The sequence below is a fragment of the Fusarium subglutinans genome (assembly GCF_013396075.1).
Source record: "Fusarium subglutinans strain NRRL 66333 chromosome Unknown NRRL66333_c0000018, whole genome shotgun sequence".
NCBI lineage: Eukaryota > Fungi > Ascomycota > Sordariomycetes > Hypocreales > Nectriaceae > Fusarium > Fusarium subglutinans.
In genome coordinates, this window is record NW_023502081.1 from 117,309 (window position 1) to 140,020 (window position 22,712).

Consider the following 22,712-nt stretch of genomic DNA (forward strand, 5'->3'; position numbering starts at 1 on the left):
ATTCAGTAGGCCTGTAAGCCTCTGTGTCGTCATCAGGTGCAACGCGAAGTCAGTTGATGCCGGCCCTTCACCAGCCCGAACGCCGAGCTGTGCGTGGCGTCACAATGTCCGTAGTCTATCCCGTTGGTGTATTCCCTGGCACTATTGCAATGGCAATAAAACGTCTAACATGACTGCATCTATTTTTACCCTGGTCACTTGATATTCCATGTGATTCTGTATCATGTGATACAGCCATAATATGACTCTCCACAATATCTTCGTGTTTTCAGAGTCTCATCAGGCACAAATACAGTGTCTATGCAGCTCCGGTATAGGATTGGCTGGCAGCTGCTGGTGCATACGTGCCTGGAATTCGGAAGCCGAAGCATGCATGACTGAATGCTGATCGTATCTTACGTTTCAGCGGGATAACAGCATGGATATCGGGAGACTTATCAAGACGCTGATGCATACATATTGAAGCAGATATCCGGTCCAGGCCTTGATTTCTTCCCGCTCTGCATACCGCCAGGCGCCAGGGTTACTAGATTGGGACAATATCTGACGTGAGGGTCTGTTGTTTCCTCAGCGCTGGCCGAGTGAGGAAACATCCTATGGCAGATGTACCTGTACCCTCTCGTACCAAGACTGTTATGTACCTGATAAGGCTAGACTCAATGATGCACCCTTCATAATCATCAAGCTAGTTGGCGAATTGTGCAGTGGCGTATTGAAAGAGCGCTTGCACCGGTGCCGAATCTAACGGTTCCAGGCTACTTTATCTCTCTTATCTTGAGCCTCATTTTTCTCTCATTTTTTATCCCCGAAATCTCACAGAAAAGGATGGCATTTGATCCCTGTTTCGGCCTCGCTTTTCAACACAGTCGCGAGAAATGTTGGCCGTCGTGCATATAGCGGGGCACTCATCAGGCACGCATCAAGTTACACAGACACAGAATCGGCAAGGAACAGTCCCGGACTCCGAGATATTTCCCTCTCCATGATTCACTGGATATTCTGTAATTATGAGGGGTCATTTTGAGTGGTTGGTCGATCAAACAGTGCCATGGCTGGAGGCGGGGGGACTAACATCATGACAATAGGCCTTAGCTCAAGCCATGTAAGCCATGTTTGCTTCTCCCATACCACCCCAACATAAAAGCCGTATCTACGTTGCTCAGCGAACAACTCTTCTCCTCTTCACCTTCTCCCCTCAACCTCATCTTGCACCTCACACTCTCTCAAACATACACATCAAAATGGCTTCACTCGGAAAATACGTCTCCAAGCTCGCAGGATCTCGCGTCCTCGTCATCGGCGGTTCATCAGGAATCGGCTTTGGCGTCGCAGAAGCAGCGATCCAAAACGGCGCGTCGTCTGTGTTCATCTCCTCATCCTCCCAGACAAAGATCTCCAGCGCCATTGAGCGCCTGAAAGAGAACAACCAATCTTCCAAAGCTCAACTTCACGGGTTTCCCTGCAACCTGGGCTCGCCTGACACACTCACCTCAGAGGTTGAGAACCTCTTCACCGAGGTCGCCAAGTCTGGCAAGCTGGACCACGTTGTCTTCACGGCAGGCGACAAGCTCGCTGTTGGGAAGCTGGAGGATTTCACGCTTGATGCTATTCGTCAAGCTGGCACCGTGCGCTTCTTTGCACCACTTGTTGTCGCGCAGCAACTCCGCAAGCACTTGAACGAAAGCGGTTCTTCATCATTCACCGTCGCTACCGGTGGCGCAACAGAGCATGTCTCCAAGGATTGGTCCATCATGTACTCTTACCTCTCTGGTCTTCGCGGCATGATCCGCGGTTTGGCTGTTGACCTTGCGCCGATTCGCGTTAATGCTGTTGCGCAGGGCCCAACGGACACTGAGATCTGGAGCTACGTGAAGGAGATGGGGTATTGGGACAACGTGACTGGACACTTGAAGGGAAGAATGACGACGGGCGAGATTGGAAAGGTTGAGGATGTCGTGGAGGCCTATTTGTACTTGATGAAGAACAAGAATACTTCTGGTAGTGTTGTTGAGACTACAGGAGGAACATTGCTGTCTTAGATGGTCAAGGTGGGGTTGTAGGGTAATTGGCATCAAAACAACATGAATCAGAACACATTACAACGTCACTATTGAGCTCTGTTTTACCAGTAAAAATGATCTTTAAGGTCTTTCCAGATCTAGAATATGAGACAGATGCGTCTTTCCAACCCGTTCGGGTGTCAGTGGCTCTCAGAAAACAACAATACTGAGCTTGGAGGTGCTCCAGTTGGCTAGCCCCACCAGAGAATGGGATAAGCAAGCAGAAACTACGATGCGTGTCAGAGATCAACTGCATTTACCCGCAACGAGAATTAAAGCATAAGCAGCCTGACCTAGAATAAGCTCGTAAATGCCGTGAGACGTTTTACATCAAATTTATTGGCTGTATTGTTCTCGCGTCTCGGCACTAAACCCGCGTCTCAGACACTGTGAAGCTACGCCTCTTTCGGCCTCTCGCTGTTGACTTTCGCTGTTCGGATATTAGCCCCTCAAGCTCCGCCCATGTAAGTCGTGAAACATGACGCGATGCGATGTGATGAAATGCAATGAATGAGGCTTCGCTGATGGCCTTGACCGTCATTCTGGATTGACAAAGATGGATGGTGAACTATCTCGTCGCAATGCTTTCCCATTTGCGCAATCGCACTTCAGTGAATTGTCTTCAGGCACTCTCTTCACAAATCAGAGCTGCCAGCACAATGAAAGAAGCTATTGTATCGCGCGGACCAAAAGTCCATATCGTTGACAGCCCGATACCGAAAGCGGGACCTGGACAACTTGTCGTCAAGATTGAGTACGCTGGTAGTAACCCCAAGGATTGGTGAGCACCCCAGAATACCCTCAGCCTCATTCATCCCCAGGCTGACATTCTAGAGGAAACGACCTGAGTACTGGGGAAGCAAGGCCTCCATCAACCAGGGAGATGACCACTCTGGAACTGTCTCCGAGGTTGGCGAAGGAGTATCTGACTTCAAAGTCGGTGATCGCGTCGCGGCTATGCACGAGGGGAAGCAGCCTGGCGGGAGTTACACTGAGTATGGTGTAAGCTGGGCATACACCACCATTCATCTACCGGAACACACTACTTTTCGAGGTAAGCGAGCAGTTTTATGTACTTTTACGCGTGCTGTTGGCTGACACTACGGGTGCAGAGGGTGCTGCCATACCCTTCGCTGCATTCACCGCAGCTTGTGCCCTCTACGCAAAGCTCAATCTTCCCCACCCGACGCATCCAAACTCCGACGATCAAAAGCTACCTCTTGTGATCTGGGGCGCTTCATCAGCCGTTGGGTCATACGCAGTACAATTGGCAAAGAAGTCTAACATTCATCCACTCATTTGTATCGCTGGTCGTGCGCAAGAGCACGTCGAGAGAATGATTGACAGATCCAAGGGCGACACGGTCATTGACTACAGAAAAGGGCACACGGCAGTCGCGCAAGAGATCAAGGCTAGCCTTAGAGGCGAAAAGCTAGAGCACGCCTTTGACGCTGTATCTGAAATGGGTTCTTACCAGACCATTTGTGAGGTCCTTGACCAGGAGACTGGGAAGATCACTCTCATCATTCCTGCACAGAGCTATTCTGATATCCCCAAGACCATTGAGAAATCAGTCACTACGGTAGCCAGTGTACATGAAGATTTGAAGGAATTCGCCCGGGCGTTTTCGATACACTTTGGCAAAGGGCTGGATGAGGGCTGGTTCAAGGCGCATCCGCAAGAGGTTGTGCCTGGGGGCTTGGAAGGGATAGAGAAGGGCTTGAGGGACTTGCAGCGCGGAAAGGCTAGCGCAGTGAAGTATGTCTACAAGATTGCCGACACGCCAAGAATAGAGTCTCAATGAGAAGTACCGTCGGACGCGGTGTAGATAGAGTATCCGTAAAGACAAAAGCAGAACATTCGAACCAATTAAATGTTTGAGAATTATCACAGAGTTTTCCCAGTCCAGTGTCTCTACAATGTCTGTGCCTGATGCTCATGCGAAGAACAGACGTTCTGAGAGCACCTCCTTCTGGCTACATCAGCGGCGCGCCATTTTGCAGGAGACCAGTATACCGATCTGAGTACTCGGAGCTCGGCACCCGTGAAGATTGAGGCGTAGATAAGATACCGTTACGGCACGGATCGATCCATGGCATCGACAACAAGGGAGTCCCGGCGCCACGGCTGCTGCACAGACACAAGGACATAGCCAAATTGGGATTCGGACCCCGAAACAAGAAACGACTTCTCCCCGAATAATCTACGTCGCATTATCTATTGAATTGTTCATTAGATATGATGTCTTGAAGATAATAAGCACAGTCATGGTGTCATAGAGTCGGAGTGTCGATACTGGCTTACACGGAGAACCAAGTCGGACCACTTTGACATCCGTAGGCCGGTCAATTGCCAAGAGACTTATGAGATAGCGAAGGAACTGAAACTGTATGGGGATGTCTTCGGGATCCATTTCGGGGACTCAAGTTGTACACGCGCAGCTGAAGATGGTGGCGTTCTTGACAATAGGATGCCAAGCGCACCAAGCATCGCCGGTCTACTTGGCTTCAAATAGAGGACTCGTCACATAATCTCATAACAAGATCAACTTCTCGCAGTCTTTCCAGACAAACCTATCTCCGTATTCTCTTCTTCAATTCAATTCAGTTGGAAAACATGACAAATACACAGACAAACGGCACTCACCACCCCATCATGGCTGACAAGCCCAACGGCACTCTCAACGGTGATCATCAAGAATACCCAAACTTTTCCCAGGAAAGACTCGATGACTCCATCAAGCGAGGCATCGACCTCCAAGTCTTTCGTTACCCCTCCACCGGGATCAACGTCCTCATCGCAGGCGCCGGTCTAGGCGGGATCACTTGCGCCCTTGAATGCTGGCGCAAAGGACACAACGTTCGCATTATCGACCGCAGTCCCAGTGCAGTCTGGACAGGCGATAATGTTCAAATCCAGCCCAGCGCCATCCTTCTTCTGCGCCATTGGCCTGACATGGGCTATGAGATTGAGGAGAACCAGTACGACGTCGACATGTCTTACTATAGACAGACCGGCGAGCGCATCTGGGGTCCTGCACCGCCCATGTTCAACGATCCAGAGCATTTACCTGGCCGTCGCGGCTTTCCCTCTGTCAATGCCCATTCGCGTATCAAGCTGTACCGCGCGTTCTTGAAACAGGCGGAGCGCGTGGGCATTCATGTTGAATGGGGATGCAAGGTCGTTGAGTACTGGGAGGATGTTGAAGGTTGCGCTGGAGGCGTTGTTCTTGAGAATGGGGAGAAGAGAACGGCGGATATCGTTGTTGCAGCTGATGGCTTGAGGACCAAGAGCATGACTATTGTTCCTGGCATGCCGGACCAGCTGACGACGAGTGGAAAGGCGATTTATCGCGCGGGTTATCCTGTTGAACATGCGCTTAAGGATCCCACGGTGAGAGAGATGTGGAACTTTAAGCCTGACGATAAGCCAATTTGGCAATTCTGGCTGGGGTAAGTTGTCTGGAACCGATGAGAGAGGATGTACTGACAATTGTAGAAATGGTTCTCACAACATGATGTGTTTGACCCACGATCTCGCTTTCTGGAGCTTCATCCACTCTGCAAGTCACCTCTCCCCAATTCCCGATATTTCACTAACAGACATTAGCATGCTGAATCTGCCAGCGAATCCTGGATCCCAAACATCGATCCAGCAGAAGTAATCACTGAGATGGAAAAGAACGACGCCGTCCACCCCGCCATCGCCGCCTTGATCCGCACCGCCCCCAAAGGCTCCGTCGTGAACTGGCAGCTCAAATTCCGCGATCCCCACGAACAATGGACATCCCCCGGCGGCCATGTCGTCCAGCTCGGCGACGCAGCGCACGCATTCCTGCCCACGTCCGGTAACGGCGCAACGCAAGCCATAGAAGACGGCGTGACCCTCGCAACATGCTTGCAACTCGCTGGGAAGTCCCAAGCCGCCAATGCTACAAAAGTGTACAACAAACTACGCTTCCAGCGCGTTAGCTGTGGCCAGAAGATGGGTTTCGTGAACCAGCAGCTGAAGCAGCACACGGATTGGGACGCCATCATGAAGAATCCGGCGCTGATTAGATCGCGATACCCAAAGTGGGTTTGGTCGCAAGATCCGGAGGCGTATGCGTATGAAAAGTTTGCTGAGGCGCTGACACATGTTGTCAGTGGGGGACGGGTTCCGTTGGTGAATACGAATTTTCCAAAGGGGCATAAGTATAGGCATTGGACTATGAAGGAGGTGCAGGAGCAGATTAAGGCGGGACAGAAGTTGGAGGATCTTCAGGATGGGGACTGGTCCTAGATGTGTACGAGTGGTAGTAGATAGGGTGAGGGTTGTCAATTGAGTGTGTTTACGTACTGCACAGTAACGTTTGGGTGTTGATGACGCTCATCGTGTCTGTACTATCGCATCTCGACTAGCGAGTGTTATTATGGCCCCATGCCAGATTCTGGGCATCAGAATTGCGCGACTACAAGAACCTCTTCCGCATCACGACTCCATCGATCCTTGGGTCAACATAATATGGAGGGGAAGGTGTTTGTGAAACATCACGGTGACCAATTTTAGACAGACTTTCACAGTTGACTTGCCGTCTTTCATCTCTACAATGACATGGCAAGTATCAAAACATCGAGAGAAGCAAAAGCACGGAAATAAACATGTCATTGAGATCTTATCTATAGAGCTGCCTAGAACCACGCTGCCTGCTCCGGCGCCGCATCAAGCGTAGCCTCAATCACCGACAACTCACTCCCAGCAGGTCTCTCAATTGCCTGTATCTTCAACCTCGGATCAGCCTTGGTAAGCAGGGCATTCCACTCCTCAACCTCTCGCTCCTGTGCATTGAAGCACTGAATCATGGTGAGATCCTTCTGTCTTAGCGCTGCTTCAAAGGTCACAGACCCAGAACCTGGCTTGGGCAGCACCATGTCCATAATTAGCAAGTGACTGGACGGACCCATGGCCGCGACGATGCCTTGGATGATCTTGATGGCATCAGCGTCGGGCCAGTCGTGAAGAATGGTGCGCAAGAGGTACACGTCTGCGTTTTTGATGGGTTGAGGAGTGAAGAAGTCGTAGGCCTTGATCTCAATACGGGACTTGATGTCTGATGGTAAGTCGGACAGACGAGTCTTTGCGTTCTCAATGGGCTCTGGGAGGTCTTCGATGACGAGGTTGAGTAACGGGAATGCCGTCGCCAGCATGATAGATGTAGAGCCACTGCTTCCGCCAATCTGTACACCATTAGCATGTGGCCGCAGACAATAAGAACTGGAACTTGGAACTTACATCAACGACTTGAGCTTGTCCCAAAGCCTTCCAGTCAAAGGCGTTCAGAAGATGCTCGACATTAGAGCCAGTGTGGGACACAGCACGACTCTTCATGTAGGCCTGAAAGCCCTCATTGAGATCAGGCCTCGTCTTCAAGTGCTCAAAGAATGACAATTCAGTGTTGTGCACAATATTATAAGCCGTCTCATTAGTCGCAGACGTCTCGCCCCATTTCTCTGTAGCTTGGACTAAGCCCGTCATGAGAGGAACAGTTTGATTGAAGATATGAAGAAGCTGCGTCTTCATATGAACATTGGTAACGAACTGTGCAGACAGGGTGTTGTGAGAAAGCTTGCCATCTTTCGTCTCGCAGAGGAAGCCTGTAGTCATGGCCATGCGTGCTACAGACTGCAGCTTTGACAGCGGGACTTTAGCCTCGTTGGCGACATCAGAATAGGTGATAGACTCTGGAGGTTGGGGAATCTTGGAGAGGATGTCGAAGTGGCAAAGCCAGGCAATGCAGTGATACTGCTGCTGCTGCGCGACTAGCTCAGTGAGGAAGCTGTGAGGATCATGCACGAGGTGTTTAACCTGCGTCGCATGTTCAATGACAGCGTCTCTATCCGTCTTGTCCATCTTTACACTGAATTCCGATTGCTAGTGTAAACACAGAAACATTCAATGCGATAGGATCAAGCTTTATGAGAGATGACGAGATCAGGCGGCGTCCGAAGTCCTTAGTCGCCGTGAAGTTCCCGAGCTGAACCGACCTGACTCCCGAGACTCGGACGCCGTCTTACAAGTCTTGATACAGGAACATGGCTGATGTTCTGTACGACAATGACGGTAATATGTCTGTTTTGGGTCATACGTGCATTATCTGAGTATGATGAGGCTCAGTATCGGGAATGAAACCTCTTTGTTGACGTCGGCAATGAGCGGCCATTGATAACGGCATTCACAAGATTGAGAGTCTGATATGCCGGACTCCGAGTAAGACGATGAAGATCTCTGATAGAAGATGACGGCGTGATAAGGTCGACTGAAGGAATGAGAGTGATATGAAGGTAGATAAAAGAGGCATCGTCTCATCAAAGCTAAGAGAGAAGAGTAGCTATAGACAAAACATCATAGACTTCAACCAAAAACATCTACAAGATTCAACACCTTTCTCATGGCCTCCCACATGAAGCTGTATCTCTTTGGAGACCAAACCTTTGAGGTCCAACCTCACTTACAGCACCTCCTCCAGAAGCGCGACAACCTCTTCCTTCATGACTTTCTGAACAAGAGCTACAATACCCTCCGCGCTGAGCTCTTCAAAATCCCGTATAGTATCAGAAAGGACCTTCCGCGGTTTACATGCCACGAGGATCTTCTTCTCTGGGATCAGAGTGGACCGCGATGCGTGGCGCTTGATATGGCGATGACGACTTTGTATCAGCTCGGTACATTCATTAGGTACGTTGCCAACAGTTTAGTTATGACTAGAGGAGTGTTAACGGTGAGCAGTCAAGCGGGTATTTCTTCGTATGACGCGCAGAATACAAGGGTCGTTGGTCTCTGTACCGGCGCTTTTGCAGCTGCGGCTGTTAGCTGCAGTAGCTTCACAGCAGATCTGATCCCTATGGCTGTGTCATCCGTCGTCGCGGCTTTCCGAACAGGCCTTCTCGTTACTGATACAGCTAGACGAGTCGATCCAAGCCAAGACTTGAACAGGAGCTGGGCTCTTCTTGTCCCGGGCCAAAAGGCAGCCAAAGCATTCCAGGAGTTCTGGGATGCCAATGTAAGTAACGTACACTGAGATAACAACTGGATACTAATATTGTAGGACGGCGGCGTCTTGACTAGCATGCCTTATATAAGTGCCTATGCACCAAATGGCATTACGGTTAGCGGTCCGCCTCAGCGTCTTAGCGATCTTGCGCAGTGGCTTGCTTCCAAGAGCATCACGTCCAAAGCCATTCCCATCTATGGCGCTTACCATGCACCGCATCTGTACTCTCAGAACGATGCTCGCCGGATCGTTGATGGCTTGATGCTCAACAAGGCTGTGTCACCATCTGAACAGATTCCTCTGCTTTCCAGCACAGGATCCAAGCCTGAAGAGCGAAGCTTCGCGACACTCTTAGAAGATGCCATTGCTCAAGCTCTTCTTCATCCTCTCCGCTGGAGTTCAATCTTTGATGATGTCCAAACTGCTCTTGAGACTACTGGGTCTCAGCAGTTTAGTGTTCAGTCTGTTGGTTCTAGTGCTGAGCATTTGATCTACACTGCTCTCAAGAAGACGTCCCTTCGATATCTCGTTCCAGAGACAACCGTCCCCAGCCAACCAACCAGTGCCCCCAGCGTTCCCGATGCTGGCACAAACAAACCAAAGCTTGCTATCGTCGCCATGTCCGGGCGCTTCCCTGGTGCAAAGGACAACGAAGCCTACTGGGATCTTCTCTACAAAGGTCTCGACGTCCACAAGCCCGTTCCAAGTCTTCGCTGGGATCAGAAAACACACGTCGACCCTACCGGCGCAGGAAAGAACACGAGCGCTACACCATTTGGTTGCTGGCTAGATGACCCCTCCGAGTTCGACGCTCGCTTCTTTAATATCTCTCCACGTGAAGCTCCTCAGATTGATCCCGCGCAGAGGTTAGCTCTCATGACAGCTTATGAAGCGATTGAACAAGCTGGTATCGTTCCTGATGCTACACCCTCTACTCGACCTGATCGTGTTGGTATCTTTTATGGCGTCACCAGCAACGACTGGATGGAAACGAATAGCGCTCAAAACATCGACACGTACTACATCCCCGGCGGAAACAGAGCTTTCATCCCCGGCCGCATCAACTATTTCTTCAAGTTCAGCGGTCCCAGCTACGCCGTCGACACAGCATGTTCATCATCCCTCGCTGGTATCCATCTAGCCTGCAATGCTCTATGGCAAGGCGACGTCGACACTGCCATCGCTGGGGGTACGAATGTCTTGACCAATCCTGATTACCACGCTGGTCTTGACAGGGGACACTTTCTCTCGCGCACAGGGAACTGCAAGACTTTTGACGATGGTGCCGATGGGTATTGTCGAGGTGAAGGTGTTGCTACTATTATTATCAAGAGGCTTGATGATGCGATTGCGGAGAACGATCCGATCTTGGGTGTTGTTCTCGGTGCGTATACGAACCATTCTGCTGAGTCGGAGTCGATTACTCGACCGCATGTTGGTGCGCAGCGGGTTATCTTTAACAAGATCTTGAACGAGGCTGCTGTCGATCCTTACAGTGTCAGCTATGTCGAAATGCATGGAACGTAAGCCAACTCCCTATCCCTTGTCTAACCTTACGTACTGATCGACTGCATAGCGGCACGCAAGCTGGTGATGCCACAGAAATGTCCAGCGTCCTCGAGACTTTCGCGCCACCCCTAGCAAAAGGCAAAGTCTCCCGTACAGAGTCCCAGAAGCTCTTCATCGGCTCAGCGAAAGCAAATATCGGCCACGGTGAAGCTGCTTCTGGTGTCTGTAGTGTGATCAAGGTCCTTCAGATGCTGAAGAAGGACACCATCGTTCCACACTGCGGCATCAAGAACAAGATCAACCATCGCTTCCCCACCGATCTCGATCAGCGAAACGTCCGCATTGCCTTAGAACCGACACAATGGAAGAAAGGAACAGAAACAAACCCGAGACGTGTCTTTGTCAACAACTTCAGTGCTGCGGGAGGAAACTCCGCGCTGTTGATCCAGGATGCACCGCCTAGAAAACAACTCATTGCCAGCAATGACTCTCGCGTCCAATTCCCCATCGCCATCACCGCAAAGAGCGGTGTCTCTCTCCAAGGAAACATGCGCTCAATGCTCAAGTTTCTCAGCACAAACTCACACGTCTCCCTCGCCGAACTCTCCTACACCACCACTGCCCGGCGCATCCACCACCAACACCGCATTCTCGTCCCAGGCGCAACCCCCGCGGAGATCTGCTCCAAGATCGAAACAGCTCTTCAGAACAATACTGGCGTCACGCGACCCAAGGCTGCACCAAAGGTAGTCTTCACTTTCACTGGTCAGGGAGCTCAGTACCCTGGAATGGGAAAGCAGCTCTTTGAGGAGAATGAGTTTGTGCGCAATGAGCTTCTCTCGCTTGATAGGATTGCTCAGAATTTGGGATTTCCCTCTATGCTTCCATTCATTCAGTCTGATGAGCCTGATGTTAGCAAGTTTTCACCTTCGCTTGTTCAGCTTGCCAGTGTTTGCCTCCAGATTACGCTGAGCAAACTTTGGGCGTCTTGGGGTATCACTCCAACTGCTGTGGTGGGACACAGTATTGGAGAGTATGCTGCTCTCAATGTCGCTGGTGTTCTGTCGGACACCGATACGCTGTTTCTTGTTGGTGGTCGAGCTCAGCTTCTTGAGCAGAAGTGTACTCGTGGTACCCACGCCATGCTTGTGGTGAAGGGGTCACAAGAGGAGATTGCTGAAGCACTACAGGGCCAAGAGTACGAGACTGCTTGTATCAACTCTCCTATCGAGACTGTTCTTGCTGGTCCGAATGAACAGATCGCCAAGGTCAAGGAACAGCTTACGACGGCTAGCTTCAAGACCACTCTTCTCAAGGTCCCCTACGCATTCCACTCATCTCAGCTTGAGCCAGTGGTGTCCGATATCGAGAGGCTCGCTAGCAAAGTGACCTTCTCCGATCCCAGGATCCCTGTTCTGTGTCCCTTGGAAGGTACTGTCATCGAGAATGAGAATCCCTTCAATGCCTCATATCTCGCCCGACACTCTCGACAGCCCGTCAACATGCTCACTGCATTGACTACCGCTTATCGCGACGGCTTTCTTAGTGATCGCTCAATGGTGCTTGAGGTTGGTCCTCACCCAGCTGTCTCCGGTATGGTCAAGCCCACCCTCGGTCAGCAGATCACCTGTGTGGCCTCCCTCCAGCGTAGCCGAGCACCATGGGATATGCTCTCTGCAGCGCTCAAGAGTCTCTATGATGCTGGAGCCAACATCAACTGGGCCGATTACCAGAGCAACTTCCCTGGCGCACATACAGTCGTTGATCTTCCAGCTTATAGCTGGGATCTCAAGGAGTACTGGATCCAGTATGTCAACGACTGGACACTACGAAAGGGTGATCCTCCTTTGGTCATCAACAATGTGTCTAAGCTTGAGAGCACTACCATCCACAGTGTTGTTGAAGAGAGTGGCGACTCCAAGAAGACTCATATTGTAGTTGAGGCCGATATTGCTCGCAAGGACTTGAGTCCACTGGTCCAAGGTCACGAGGTCGATGGGATCCCTCTCTGCACCCCATCTGTCTATGCTGATATCGCCTTGACTCTGGGTAAGTATCTGCTTGAGAGGTATCAGCCACAGCAGAAAGATGGTATGGTCGTGGTCTCGGACATGACCGTGTCCAAGGCCTTGATCCTCCGCGGCGATGGATCTCGCCAGCCTATTCAGGCTCACGCTGAGGCAGACTGGTCATCTCAATCGGTCTCAATCAAGTTCATGTCTTTTGACGTGAGTACAACCTCATTGATTACTATCCGGTGGACTCCTACTGACACTCCAGCAGAATAAGGGTAGCCTGCAAGAACACTCCGCTTGTGTAGTCCGCTTCAAAGACCGAAGCCATCAAGACGCCCTCCAAAACGAAGCCCGCACCACCAAGCAAAAGATGCAGAATCTCCGCAACCAAATCACCACCGGTGAAAGCGCACGCTTCAACCGCCCCATGGCATACCGCATGATCCGTCCCCTCGCACGCTTCCACGACGACTACCGCGCCATCGACGAAGTCGTTCTCAACAGCGAAACGCTCGAAGCTTCTAGTAAGATCAGTTTCGGGACCGTTAAGCGCGACGGAGACTTCCACACTCATCCCGCCGTCATCGACGCTCTTACTCAGTCTTGCGGCTTTGCTATGAACTGCAATGACCACACTGACATTGATGTCGATGTTTACATGAACCATGGCTGGGGATCGCTGGAGCTGTTTGAGGCTTTGGACTTTGAGAAGGAGTATACTACTTATACTCAGATGCGTGCTGGAGAGGATAAGCTTTGGTATGGCGATGTGACTATCTTTGACCAGGATAGAGTTGTTGCGTTCTTTGGACAGATTGCGATCCAAGGTGTTCCACGAAGAGTCCTCAAAGTGATCCTCTCAATTGAGAGCGGCAAAAAGGGCCAGCCTCAGCGCCAGACACAAGACAAGCCCCGAAACACTCCCTCGCAGCCTAAAGAGTCCGCTCCCAAGGCCACACAGAACAAACCAGCTGCCAAGGTAGAACCACCAAAGTTCTCTACCGCAATCCGCATCATCTCAGAGGAAAGCGGAATCGATGTCTCCGACTACACCGACGGCACCACCTTCTCAGATGTCGGCATCGACTCCCTCCTCGGTCTCACCATCTCCGCTCGCTTTCAAGAAGAACTCGACATTGATCTTGACTTCAACGCTCTCTTCTTCGAACACCCCACCGTCAAAGATCTGCGAGCCTTCCTCGGTGCAGACGAAGATGTCTCTGGGAGTTCATCTTCTGCAGCTAGTGACTCTGGTCGCGACACGACCACCACTGGAAGTGCTACCCCAGAACTCCAAGAGGAGTTTGCTGAATCAGCTGAAGTTGAGTTTGAACGCGCTCTTGAGATTATCTCAGAGGAGAGTGGTGTTGCGAGATCTGATTTAGATGATGAGACGAACTTTGCGGACTGTGGTGTTGATTCGCTTCTGTCGCTTGTTATTGCGAGTAGATTCCAGGATACGTTTGGTCTGGATATTGCGCATGAGCAGTTGTTTATGGAGTGTCAGACTGTTGGTGATCTCAAGACTATGCTGGCGCGAGAAATGGGTTTGGCTACTCCGGCTTCTAAACCTGCTGCTGTTCCTGCACCTGTTGTCTCTGAAGCTGTCGCCCAAGAAACAGTCATCACCCACAGCGACACTTCCAAGCTCGCCGAACGCGAGCAAGCAATCACTGAGCTTGTCAACAAGTACACCGCTGGCTTCAGAGCACCCACTTCAAATCCCAATGGCCCTCCTCTCGGCAAGAACGAAAACGTCGTCCTCGTCACAGGCGCCTCAGGCGGTTTGGGAAGCCATCTCGTCTACGCCCTCGCGCAGCTCGAAGAAGTCCGCACCGTCATATGTCTCAACCGCCCCAACAGAGAAGAACCCACAACACGTCAGTACAAGTCTATGAGAGACAAGGGCATCCGCTTCCCAGAGCATCTTAAATTCAAGGTACAGATCTTCCAGGCCGATACCTCAAAGCCTAAGCTTGGAGTTGCGGATAGCGAATACGCGTCTTTGATCCAGTCTGTTACGCACATCATCCACAATGCCTGGCCCATGAGTGCGAAGCGTCCTCTCTCTGGCTTTGAGTCGCAGTTCCAGGTCTTCCGCAATCTTCTTGATTTAGGACGTGAGTGTGCTTCTAGTCGTCCCGCGGACTTCAAGTTCAGCTTCCAGATGATTTCGTCAATTGGGGTTGTTGGGCAATGGGGTCTTGCTGCTGGTCAGACCGGCAAGATTGTTGTTCCCGAGGAGAGAACTACCATCGACTCACTGTTGGGTAATGGGTACGCTGAAGCGAAATGGGGTTGTGAGAGGATGCTTGATGAGACTCTCCACAAGTTCACAGATCGTTTCCGTCCCATGGTCGTGCGTCTTGGTCAGATCGCTGGGTCCAAGACAAGCGGCTACTGGAACCCAATGGAGCACTTTGGCTTCCTCATTAAATCCTCCCAGACTCTGAACGCTCTTCCTGACGTCGATGGTAATCTCAACTGGACTCCCGTCAATGACATCGCCGATACTCTCACCGACCTCATCCTCTCCGACCGCACCCCTTACCCAATCTACCACATCGACAACCCCATCGGCCAACAATGGCGCGACGTCAACAACATCCTCTCCGACGCCCTTCGCATTCCCAACAAAGTCCCGTTCAAGCAATGGCTCGACATGGTGCGCAAGGCTCCTCAGCAGGATAACCCCGCTGCTCTGCTCGCAGACTTCCTTGAAGACACATACCTACGCATGGCCTGTGGTGGTCTTGTTCTCGGTGTGAAGCATTCGCTTGAGCACTCCAAGTCGTTATCGGCGGTTGGACCTGTTTCTGAGACTGTTGTGAGGAAGTACATCCACATCTGGAAGGAGATTGGGTTCTTGAAGACCACGGCGGAGGATAAGGCTGGGTTTGAGGCGGAGAGGTTGAGGCTTTGGGGACCTAGAGTGTAGGCCTGATCGATAGAGATGCACTTTGAGTTAGAGTTTCCTATATGCTTAACTTGGATTGAATATTTTCTTCATATATAAATAAATAGACATTTAGCTTCTTGGTCATTCACCACAATCGTGTTCATCTCTGTGACCAGCTTAAAGCATTCTCCATTAGAGACTCTACGAACGGTATCATAATCTATACTACACTGGTCTTTACTGTCATAATTTATCCTGAATCGTCATAAATCTGTCTCAATGTTTCCATGCTTTATGATTGAAGTCTTGCGATGGGCTACTTCTTACGTGAACCCGGAGAGATAGCTCCACTGCTGTAACGACAACACACTTTACTGCACTGCAACATTGGTGAGCGATGTTTTCTTTGTTAATCACCGCTATTTTCTTCAATACTTATGCACAGGGCCCTGGGGCCCGGCGCTGATGTCCTCGATGGGGTTGGCGCCAAGCCATCAGGGTCTTTTCAATGCAGATCAGCTCCCATTTGCTCTCACTTATGCAACTGCTGTGCAGATTTTATGGAAACATGATTCTTTATTCTGGGTTGCGATGTGATTAATTAATACCCCAAGATGCAAAATGCTCCATCAAGGTTGACATGAACTTTCGCAGCGATGCAGTCCTCAAATGGTGATTGAAGAGCATGGCTCAAGGTGGAAGTACTTATAGCTCAAAGGCCTCACTCGCTATCTCTCAGCCCTCTTCTATAGTATATCAGGCCTACCGAACAGTCGCAATGTTGCATTTCGCCGATGAGCGCTGGAGCGCCTCAGTTCTCCTGCTGCTCCTCTTGAGCACCGCACATGGCAGCAAGTTACCACCAAAAGCTCAACAAATCCCTTCCTGTAACGAAAGGCCTCAAATGCAGAATTTCGACTCAATTGGAGCTTGGTTCGATGATGTCGCAACCCTAAATTGTACCTCCATCTCTCAAGCCCCCAATGCTTCCATCGCCATTGTCGGAGGTGGTGTTTCTGGGCTCACCGCCGCTCTCATGCTAGACAGCATAGGTCTTCACAACTGGGAGATCCTCGAAGCTAGCGATAGAGTCGGCGGCCGCTTCAGAACCAAGTTTGTTGGTGGTACACAGGAGTTTGCTGAGATGGGCCCGATGAGATTGCCGTATACTGTTACGTATAAGAGTGATAACTCTACACATGAGTATACGGAGCATCGCCTGACTTTCCAATTGGCCGAAACTCTCAATTCGATGAATTATAATGACTCAAAGTGGAAAATCGACCTTATCCCTTGGATCCAACATCATCCTAATGAGCTTATTGCTTGGGGAACCGGCCGCCATCCTGATGGCAGCATCCCAACGAGAACAGACATTCTCGCAAACTCAAGCCTCGCCAAACCGCCCGCTATGGTATCAACCGAGTACAACGAAACCAAGCACCGCATGAATGATATCCTGAAGAACGAAACTATGCTGAAAGCCATTCAAGCCGATGTCTGGCGCTCGCACAAGCTCGTCATGAGCCAGGGCTACGATGACTGGAGTGAACAATGCATGATGAGGGAAGCCTTCCGTGCCAGTGAGAATGTCACCGATGCTATTTGGACTGCAACGGATTATGATGTCTTCTGGGATGAGATGGTGCACAACTCAAATCTCGCGTTAGATGGGACGAAAGACTCACTGGGCGAGACGGAGTGGAAGTGCGTTGACGGGGGCTTCAATCGACTCACTGATGCTTTCATCCCTCACGTTTCCGATCGTCTGGTTCTAAATCGCAAGATCAGAAAGCTTGAGTCTATCAAGGACGAAAATGGCCAAGCTCGAACAAGACTTTCATGGTACCCCAGCGTCAAGAACCGGACCTTTGAGTCCAAAGACTACGACTACACCATCATGGCAGTCCCCTTCACAATGACCCGCTTCATGGACCTCCCCTCATTCTCATCCGTCCTCGGCCGCGCAATCAGCGAAGCAGGCCTACGCTTCAAATCGGCCTGCAAAGTCTCCCTCCTCTTCTCCGAGCGTTTCTGGGAGAAAGGTGAGCGCCCTATCTTTGGTGGCTACTCTATTCCTGAGAGTAGGCCCATCGGCGCATTATACTATCCTGTCTACGGACTGAACGAGTCCCGACCTGGGCTGATTACACACTACCGCGGTGGAGACTGGAGTGATCGCTACGTCAGCTTTTCTGATGAAGAGCATGTCCAGACAGTTCTCGACGCAATCGTTAGTCTTCATGGGGAGCAAGCGCGAGAGCTTTACACCGGCGATTATGAGAGGTTATGCTGGTTACAAGATGAACACACTGCGACATCGTGGTGTCGTCCTGATGTTGAGCAGCATAATCTGTACATACCAGCATATCACCGAACGGAACACAACACCATCTTCATTGGAGAGCATACGGCCCCGACGCAGGCTTGGATTAGCTCAGCTATATACTCCGCTGCTAGGGGGACAATTCAGCTGTTGCTAGAGCTGGGAATGGTAGAAGAGGCGAAGGAGATCAATCGACGTTGGATGGGTAGATGGATTAGACACGAGACCAAACCGTCACTTGAGTAAATAGCCTAAAGTTACCTATGAGTAGTTAATCACATGTCACTGAACTACATTGTAATTGTGTTTGTAATTTTGAAGCTCTCAAGCCGGCTTGAGAAAATTGTCTTTGAGTGGATTTCGAACCTCCCTGCCTTTTGAAGGCTTGCCCAGGTGCTTGACTGCTATATCACAGCGTCTTAGCAGATAAGGTGGATTGCAGTGTCCCGGCTGCTCCCTACCTTACTTGGCTTGATGGCTACCACAGTATAATTTGTTCTCATTATTGACCAGCACTGTTACATGATTGAGACGAGCCCGGATATTGAGGAGACAACTAAGGAATAATATTAATCTAAGACATCTAGATATGTGATCCTTTATGCCCCTCCACTTTTTGGCTACTTTTGAGAGAGCGACAAAGGTAGCATTGCCCTCAATAGGTATACAGTTCCAACTGTCAACTTGAGTATTGATCCTCTCCAGGACACCCTTCGTTTCTTTGAATCCTTCTCACAGTCTTTTTTTTCCTTCCTTTTCTTTCCTCCCTCTTTTTCTAGTTACCTATTGACGGTTTCAATTATGTTATTGAACCATTTCTGTTTTGAGATTTGCATCTCTCCACTAGTAAGTCTTTGTTGACTATACACGGCGTTTGAGATCCTGCAATCTCCAACCAAGCTCAGTTCGACAACAAAGCGCAACGGTAGCAGAGCCGGCCATTACTGTAGGGTATGGGATACTGCCCAAGGCATGAAGTTGAAATAACTCAGATTTGAAAGATAAAAGCAAGAAAGTGCTGAATGTTTGGAAAGTCTTGTTCAAATTCTCTTGTAAGGTTAAGCTACTGGAGGTAATGGAATAAAGAGAAGCGTGAACCGGGTATAAGTACTTCAAGTCTTTGCATGATATCGTGTGTCATTACTGCTCTCCTAGACTCATGACCTCTGTCCATAGTTTCACCCGTCAGTCATATCATCCAGGACAAACATCTCGGAACCCCGTGGCCACACTCCTACTTGGCTAGTACCAGTACGATCATAAGATTCTGAATCACGACTTGCGTTCTCTCTTTCCTACCTAGTCTGCCAGGTCCTGCCTGGTGAGAACCTATGCCTACTTATCTTGGTGCGTCCATGAGAGACACAAACTGAACTTTTTCCAGCCTCTTTTTCGTGATGTTCCCATCAGGTCCCTTTTCGATGATCCACAAATACTTGTCTGAGAGCCAGTCACCTTCCCTTTCGGCGATGGGAATAAACATTCGGCCTGGTTTTCGAAGCTGGTGTACCAGTTCTGGTGGTAGTTCCACAGCTGTGGCTCCAACGTGTATAACATCCCAACAACCATCGTCATCACGTATCATACATGAGAGAGAATCAAGCTGTCGCTGATTGTGTCTGAAACACTTGTAAAACCGCATATTGCCTTCTGGATGGCTGCAGTCGCTTTACAGGGCTCGTTTGCTACACATCGGGTGCGTCAACTTCAGAAATGATCTATGTTTGTCTCTTATGCTTATTCTTGCTTTAATAAAACGTGATAAAGGACGGAAAGTCTAAGGGGTTGAGTCACTGCGAAAGCTTATCATGAGGTTTAGATAAGAATACTTACTTTTGCCGAGATTATATGTACATCAGCTGCCACAAGCCTCAACTACATCTGGAGTTTTAATATTTCTACCTGTCATTCATCGTTGAGATGTTCTGGACTTTGAGCTCCAATCAAAGGATTATACGAGCTATACTGCTCATGTAGCTGTGCTAATGCCTGTCTCAACCCACAGCCTGGTCACGTCTCAGAAGCTTTTAGGGTAGAAGCTTATATTATGGACCGTATTTTAGGTTCTACGATGTCGTGGGACGCTCACTCAGTAGACCTCTATTACTTAACCCATCGTGAGTTTCACTTATGCCACACCATTAAAGCTTCTGACCGCTGTAAAAGTTTCTTTCATCCAGGCTTTACGTATTATCTCAGGCACGGGTCATTTGGTGTATGTGTCCCGCAAGTTGCTGTTGGCCAACCCAATTCTTTCATTGAGCCCACAACAAACGAATCAAATTTCGGCAATATCTAGAATGAGTTTGCCACAGGCGCGTAACATTCATAGCCATGAGGCCTATTGTGTGACTCTTATTTCCACGTGGCGGGTAACACGTTGTGTATATAAGTCGCGTTGCCCCAACCTGTACTCCTGGGCTTTCCCCCTCTTTTCAACTGCCTCTCACCACGTCACTTCGGTCAGTGGATAACTCTCTCCTGTTGGGCCTCTGAGAAGATGGAATCCTCGAATCCACATATGCCGACACGCAATCTCAGGACAGGTACGTGCTGCCTAAAGTCTTCCCGCTTCTTTTCAACATGCTGAACTTGCTTCATCCAGTGCAGCCTGACACTCGCCCCATCATTATATCCGGTCCTTCTGGCGTTGGCAAGGGTACTTTGATCCAGAGACTGAAGGACAACCATCCCACCATCTTCTCTTCAGCCGTCTCACACACAACACGCCAGCCGCGACCTGGCGAGGATGAAGGAGTTGCCTACTTCTTTCGCTCCCCGATCGAGTTTCAAGAAATTATCCGGCAAAATGAGTTCGTCGAACACACTTATTTCAGTGGCAATTATTATGGCACAAGCAAACAAGCCTTGGCTACATTGATGGACAAGGGGCTGATCCCCATCCTGGACATCGAGATGGAAGGGGTCAAGACCATACAGCTCTCTAGCTTAGAAGCTCGTTATGTCTTCCTTAAACCTCCAAGTCTCGAAACACTTGAAACCCGACTTCGATGCCGCGGAACAGAAGACGAGGCAAGCATCTCGAAGCGTTTGGCACAAGCGCAGCTCGAACTTGAGTTTGCGGAGACTGGAGCACATGATATTATCATTATTAATGATGATCTTGACAAAGCATATCGACGCCTGGAAGATTTTGCTTTCCAGCGTTAAGCATCAAGTCTGATAGCTACACCGGTCACAGCATATTAGGTGAAAGAAGTCTTAGTCTTTTGCGTGCCACACTACTCAATTCATTATTTGCATCTATCCACATTATACTGAAATATTAAATGCCAGCTGCGTGACGAGGTGATCTTCTTAGATCATCAATTCTATCTGAATGGGTCCTGGGTAATGTCAGACTTTCAACTTGCCACGAAATCACTTAGATAGACTTTTGTAGTAAACTAGCGCTGATTCCATCCCTAAAACAATGGAGCAGTGATATGTAATTAATATCGATGATATCTATGTTTGCTGAATCGCGATGAGTGGTGAAGAGTCGGGTCGTTAAGGCAAATTTCGAGACTTCTAGCCCCTGAATAGCTTGTATGGGCCTGCTATTCAATGCAAAGTCTCTTAAGTCTCTTTCTATCCTGAATAACGTAAGAGAAACGGGTATAAAAGAACTCTTTCATTCGAATTCAGCAACTTGATTTTCATTTTATTTTATGTCTTACCTTACCGCCCTATTGTCAACTTCAATACCATCTTCTCGATTTTGGATAATTAAACTCGACAACAACGCCAGGATCCCAACTTCCTAAATTCCCTGCCCGACATGTGTATTGTCAAGGTTTACGTGTACTGGTGTAAATGTGGTGAGGAGGCATGCTGCAGAAGACATGAGCTTCTTTGCGATGCAGTTGAGACGTCAGAGTGCAAAGGTCTGAAGTATGAGGAGTTCAATATCAGGGAATCGGATGAGGTTTGTGAAAAATGCAAGGAACGTAGACTTGAAAAAACACGAGCTGGATAGGCTAGGATGATAGAAGTGAATACGACCAACAATTGAGCTGAAATACATCAAATAAGTAACAAACATGCTTCTTCTATTCGCTGAGGCGAAATGATATCATACTCCTGAATCTATGTTACGACGCTGCTCCAAACTAAGCTTGAATCGGGGTTTCAGAAACCTGGTATCGTCTGGCTAACAATCAGGTTAGGTCTCACGGTTGAGGGGCTGCATGAAATGTAATTATGTTGATCTGTGAGACATGTGTCAACCGTGATAAAGGCACAGTTACTAGTAGGTGTATGAGGCTGTCATTGCAGTGAGCAAGGTCAGACTAGCAAAAAGATTGCCTCGGAGGGAGTTCTAAGGAAGGCCCATGGCGTGGTGATTGTATAACTTAGCTTTCCAATATCTCACTTAATCGATCACCTTTTCCTGTATATAAAGGCCCTTCTTGCCCCAGATCCTTTTGAATTGTAAACTTAACCTTTCCAATATCCTTCTACATAGCGAAAAACGGATTTACAACTACCACCACTACCACGACTAACACAACTATCACCACTGTCACCACTATCGCCACTACCAATACTACCACTATCACTACCACTAACATTTCTAACTATGTGTCAGCGTACAACCGTCTTCGTTTACTGTGCATGCGGCAGAATCATCTATGTAGAGGCAGTTCCGTGGCCCTGTGCAATGAGAGAAGTACTTCAATGTAATCCGCCAGAAGTGTGGGTTCAGGTCCCAACAAACGAGAAGTGCGACATCTGTGCAAGGATTCCATGCGACGAGAATTGCAGGATATGTGCAAAACAGCGAAGAGAGGGAAGGTAATAGATTGCGACTACTATGATTGGGTTTGGGGACTTGAGATAAGCGTGGCAAAGCAATAATGTAGCTAAAATG

At 49.4% G+C, this 22,712-nt stretch overlaps 7 protein-coding genes across 7 annotated transcripts; 6 read left to right on the top strand and 1 right to left on the bottom strand.

Annotated features, from left to right (window-relative positions):
* Positions 1–1,109: 1,109 nt before the first annotated feature.
* Positions 1,110–2,039, top strand: FSUBG_2046 (fusarubin cluster-dehydrogenase; the record flags this gene model as incomplete). The annotated part of the gene is made up of 1 exon (XM_036679778.1): positions 1,110–2,039. The coding sequence occupies one exon, from the start codon at positions 1,110–1,112 to the stop codon at positions 2,037–2,039; it is 930 nt and encodes a 309-aa protein (XP_036542322.1).
* A 602-nt stretch (positions 2,040–2,641) lies between these two features.
* On the top strand, positions 2,642–3,864 carry FSUBG_2047 (fusarubin cluster-oxidoreductase; the record flags this gene model as incomplete). The annotated part of the gene is made up of 3 exons (XM_036679779.1): positions 2,642–2,841; positions 2,897–3,114; positions 3,173–3,864. The coding sequence occupies 3 exons, from the start codon at positions 2,642–2,644 to the stop codon at positions 3,862–3,864; spliced, it is 1,110 nt and encodes a 369-aa protein (XP_036542323.1).
* Positions 3,865–4,715: 851 nt separating this feature from the next.
* Positions 4,716–6,341, top strand: FSUBG_2048 (uncharacterized protein; the record flags this gene model as incomplete). The annotated part of the gene is made up of 2 exons (XM_036679780.1): positions 4,716–5,453; positions 5,670–6,341. The coding sequence occupies 2 exons, from the start codon at positions 4,716–4,718 to the stop codon at positions 6,339–6,341; spliced, it is 1,410 nt and encodes a 469-aa protein (XP_036542324.1).
* Positions 6,342–6,730: 389 nt separating this feature from the next.
* FSUBG_2049 (sterigmatocystin 8-O-methyltransferase) lies at positions 6,731–7,949 on the bottom strand (the record flags this gene model as incomplete). Its single annotated transcript, XM_036679781.1, has 2 exons — positions 6,731–7,276; positions 7,332–7,949. The coding sequence occupies 2 exons, from the start codon at positions 7,947–7,949 to the stop codon at positions 6,731–6,733; spliced, it is 1,164 nt and encodes a 387-aa protein (XP_036542325.1).
* Positions 7,950–8,499: 550 nt separating this feature from the next.
* Positions 8,500–15,552, top strand: FSUBG_2050 (polyketide synthase; the record flags this gene model as incomplete). The annotated part of the gene is made up of 5 exons (XM_036679783.1): positions 8,500–8,774; positions 8,826–9,099; positions 9,145–10,613; positions 10,667–12,827; positions 12,883–15,552. 5 exons carry the CDS (start codon positions 8,500–8,502, stop codon positions 15,550–15,552), a joined length of 6,849 nt encoding a protein of 2,282 aa, XP_036542326.1.
* A 739-nt stretch (positions 15,553–16,291) lies between these two features.
* Positions 16,292–18,085, top strand: FSUBG_2051 (amino-acid oxidase; the record flags this gene model as incomplete). The annotated part of the gene is made up of 1 exon (XM_036679784.1): positions 16,292–18,085. The coding sequence occupies one exon, from the start codon at positions 16,292–16,294 to the stop codon at positions 18,083–18,085; it is 1,794 nt and encodes a 597-aa protein (XP_036542327.1).
* Positions 18,086–20,339: 2,254 nt separating this feature from the next.
* On the top strand, positions 20,340–21,010 carry FSUBG_2052 (guanylate kinase; the record flags this gene model as incomplete). Its single annotated transcript, XM_036679785.1, has 2 exons — positions 20,340–20,385; positions 20,445–21,010. 2 exons carry the CDS (start codon positions 20,340–20,342, stop codon positions 21,008–21,010), a joined length of 612 nt encoding a protein of 203 aa, XP_036542328.1.
* Between the last annotated feature and the right edge of the window lie 1,702 nt (positions 21,011–22,712).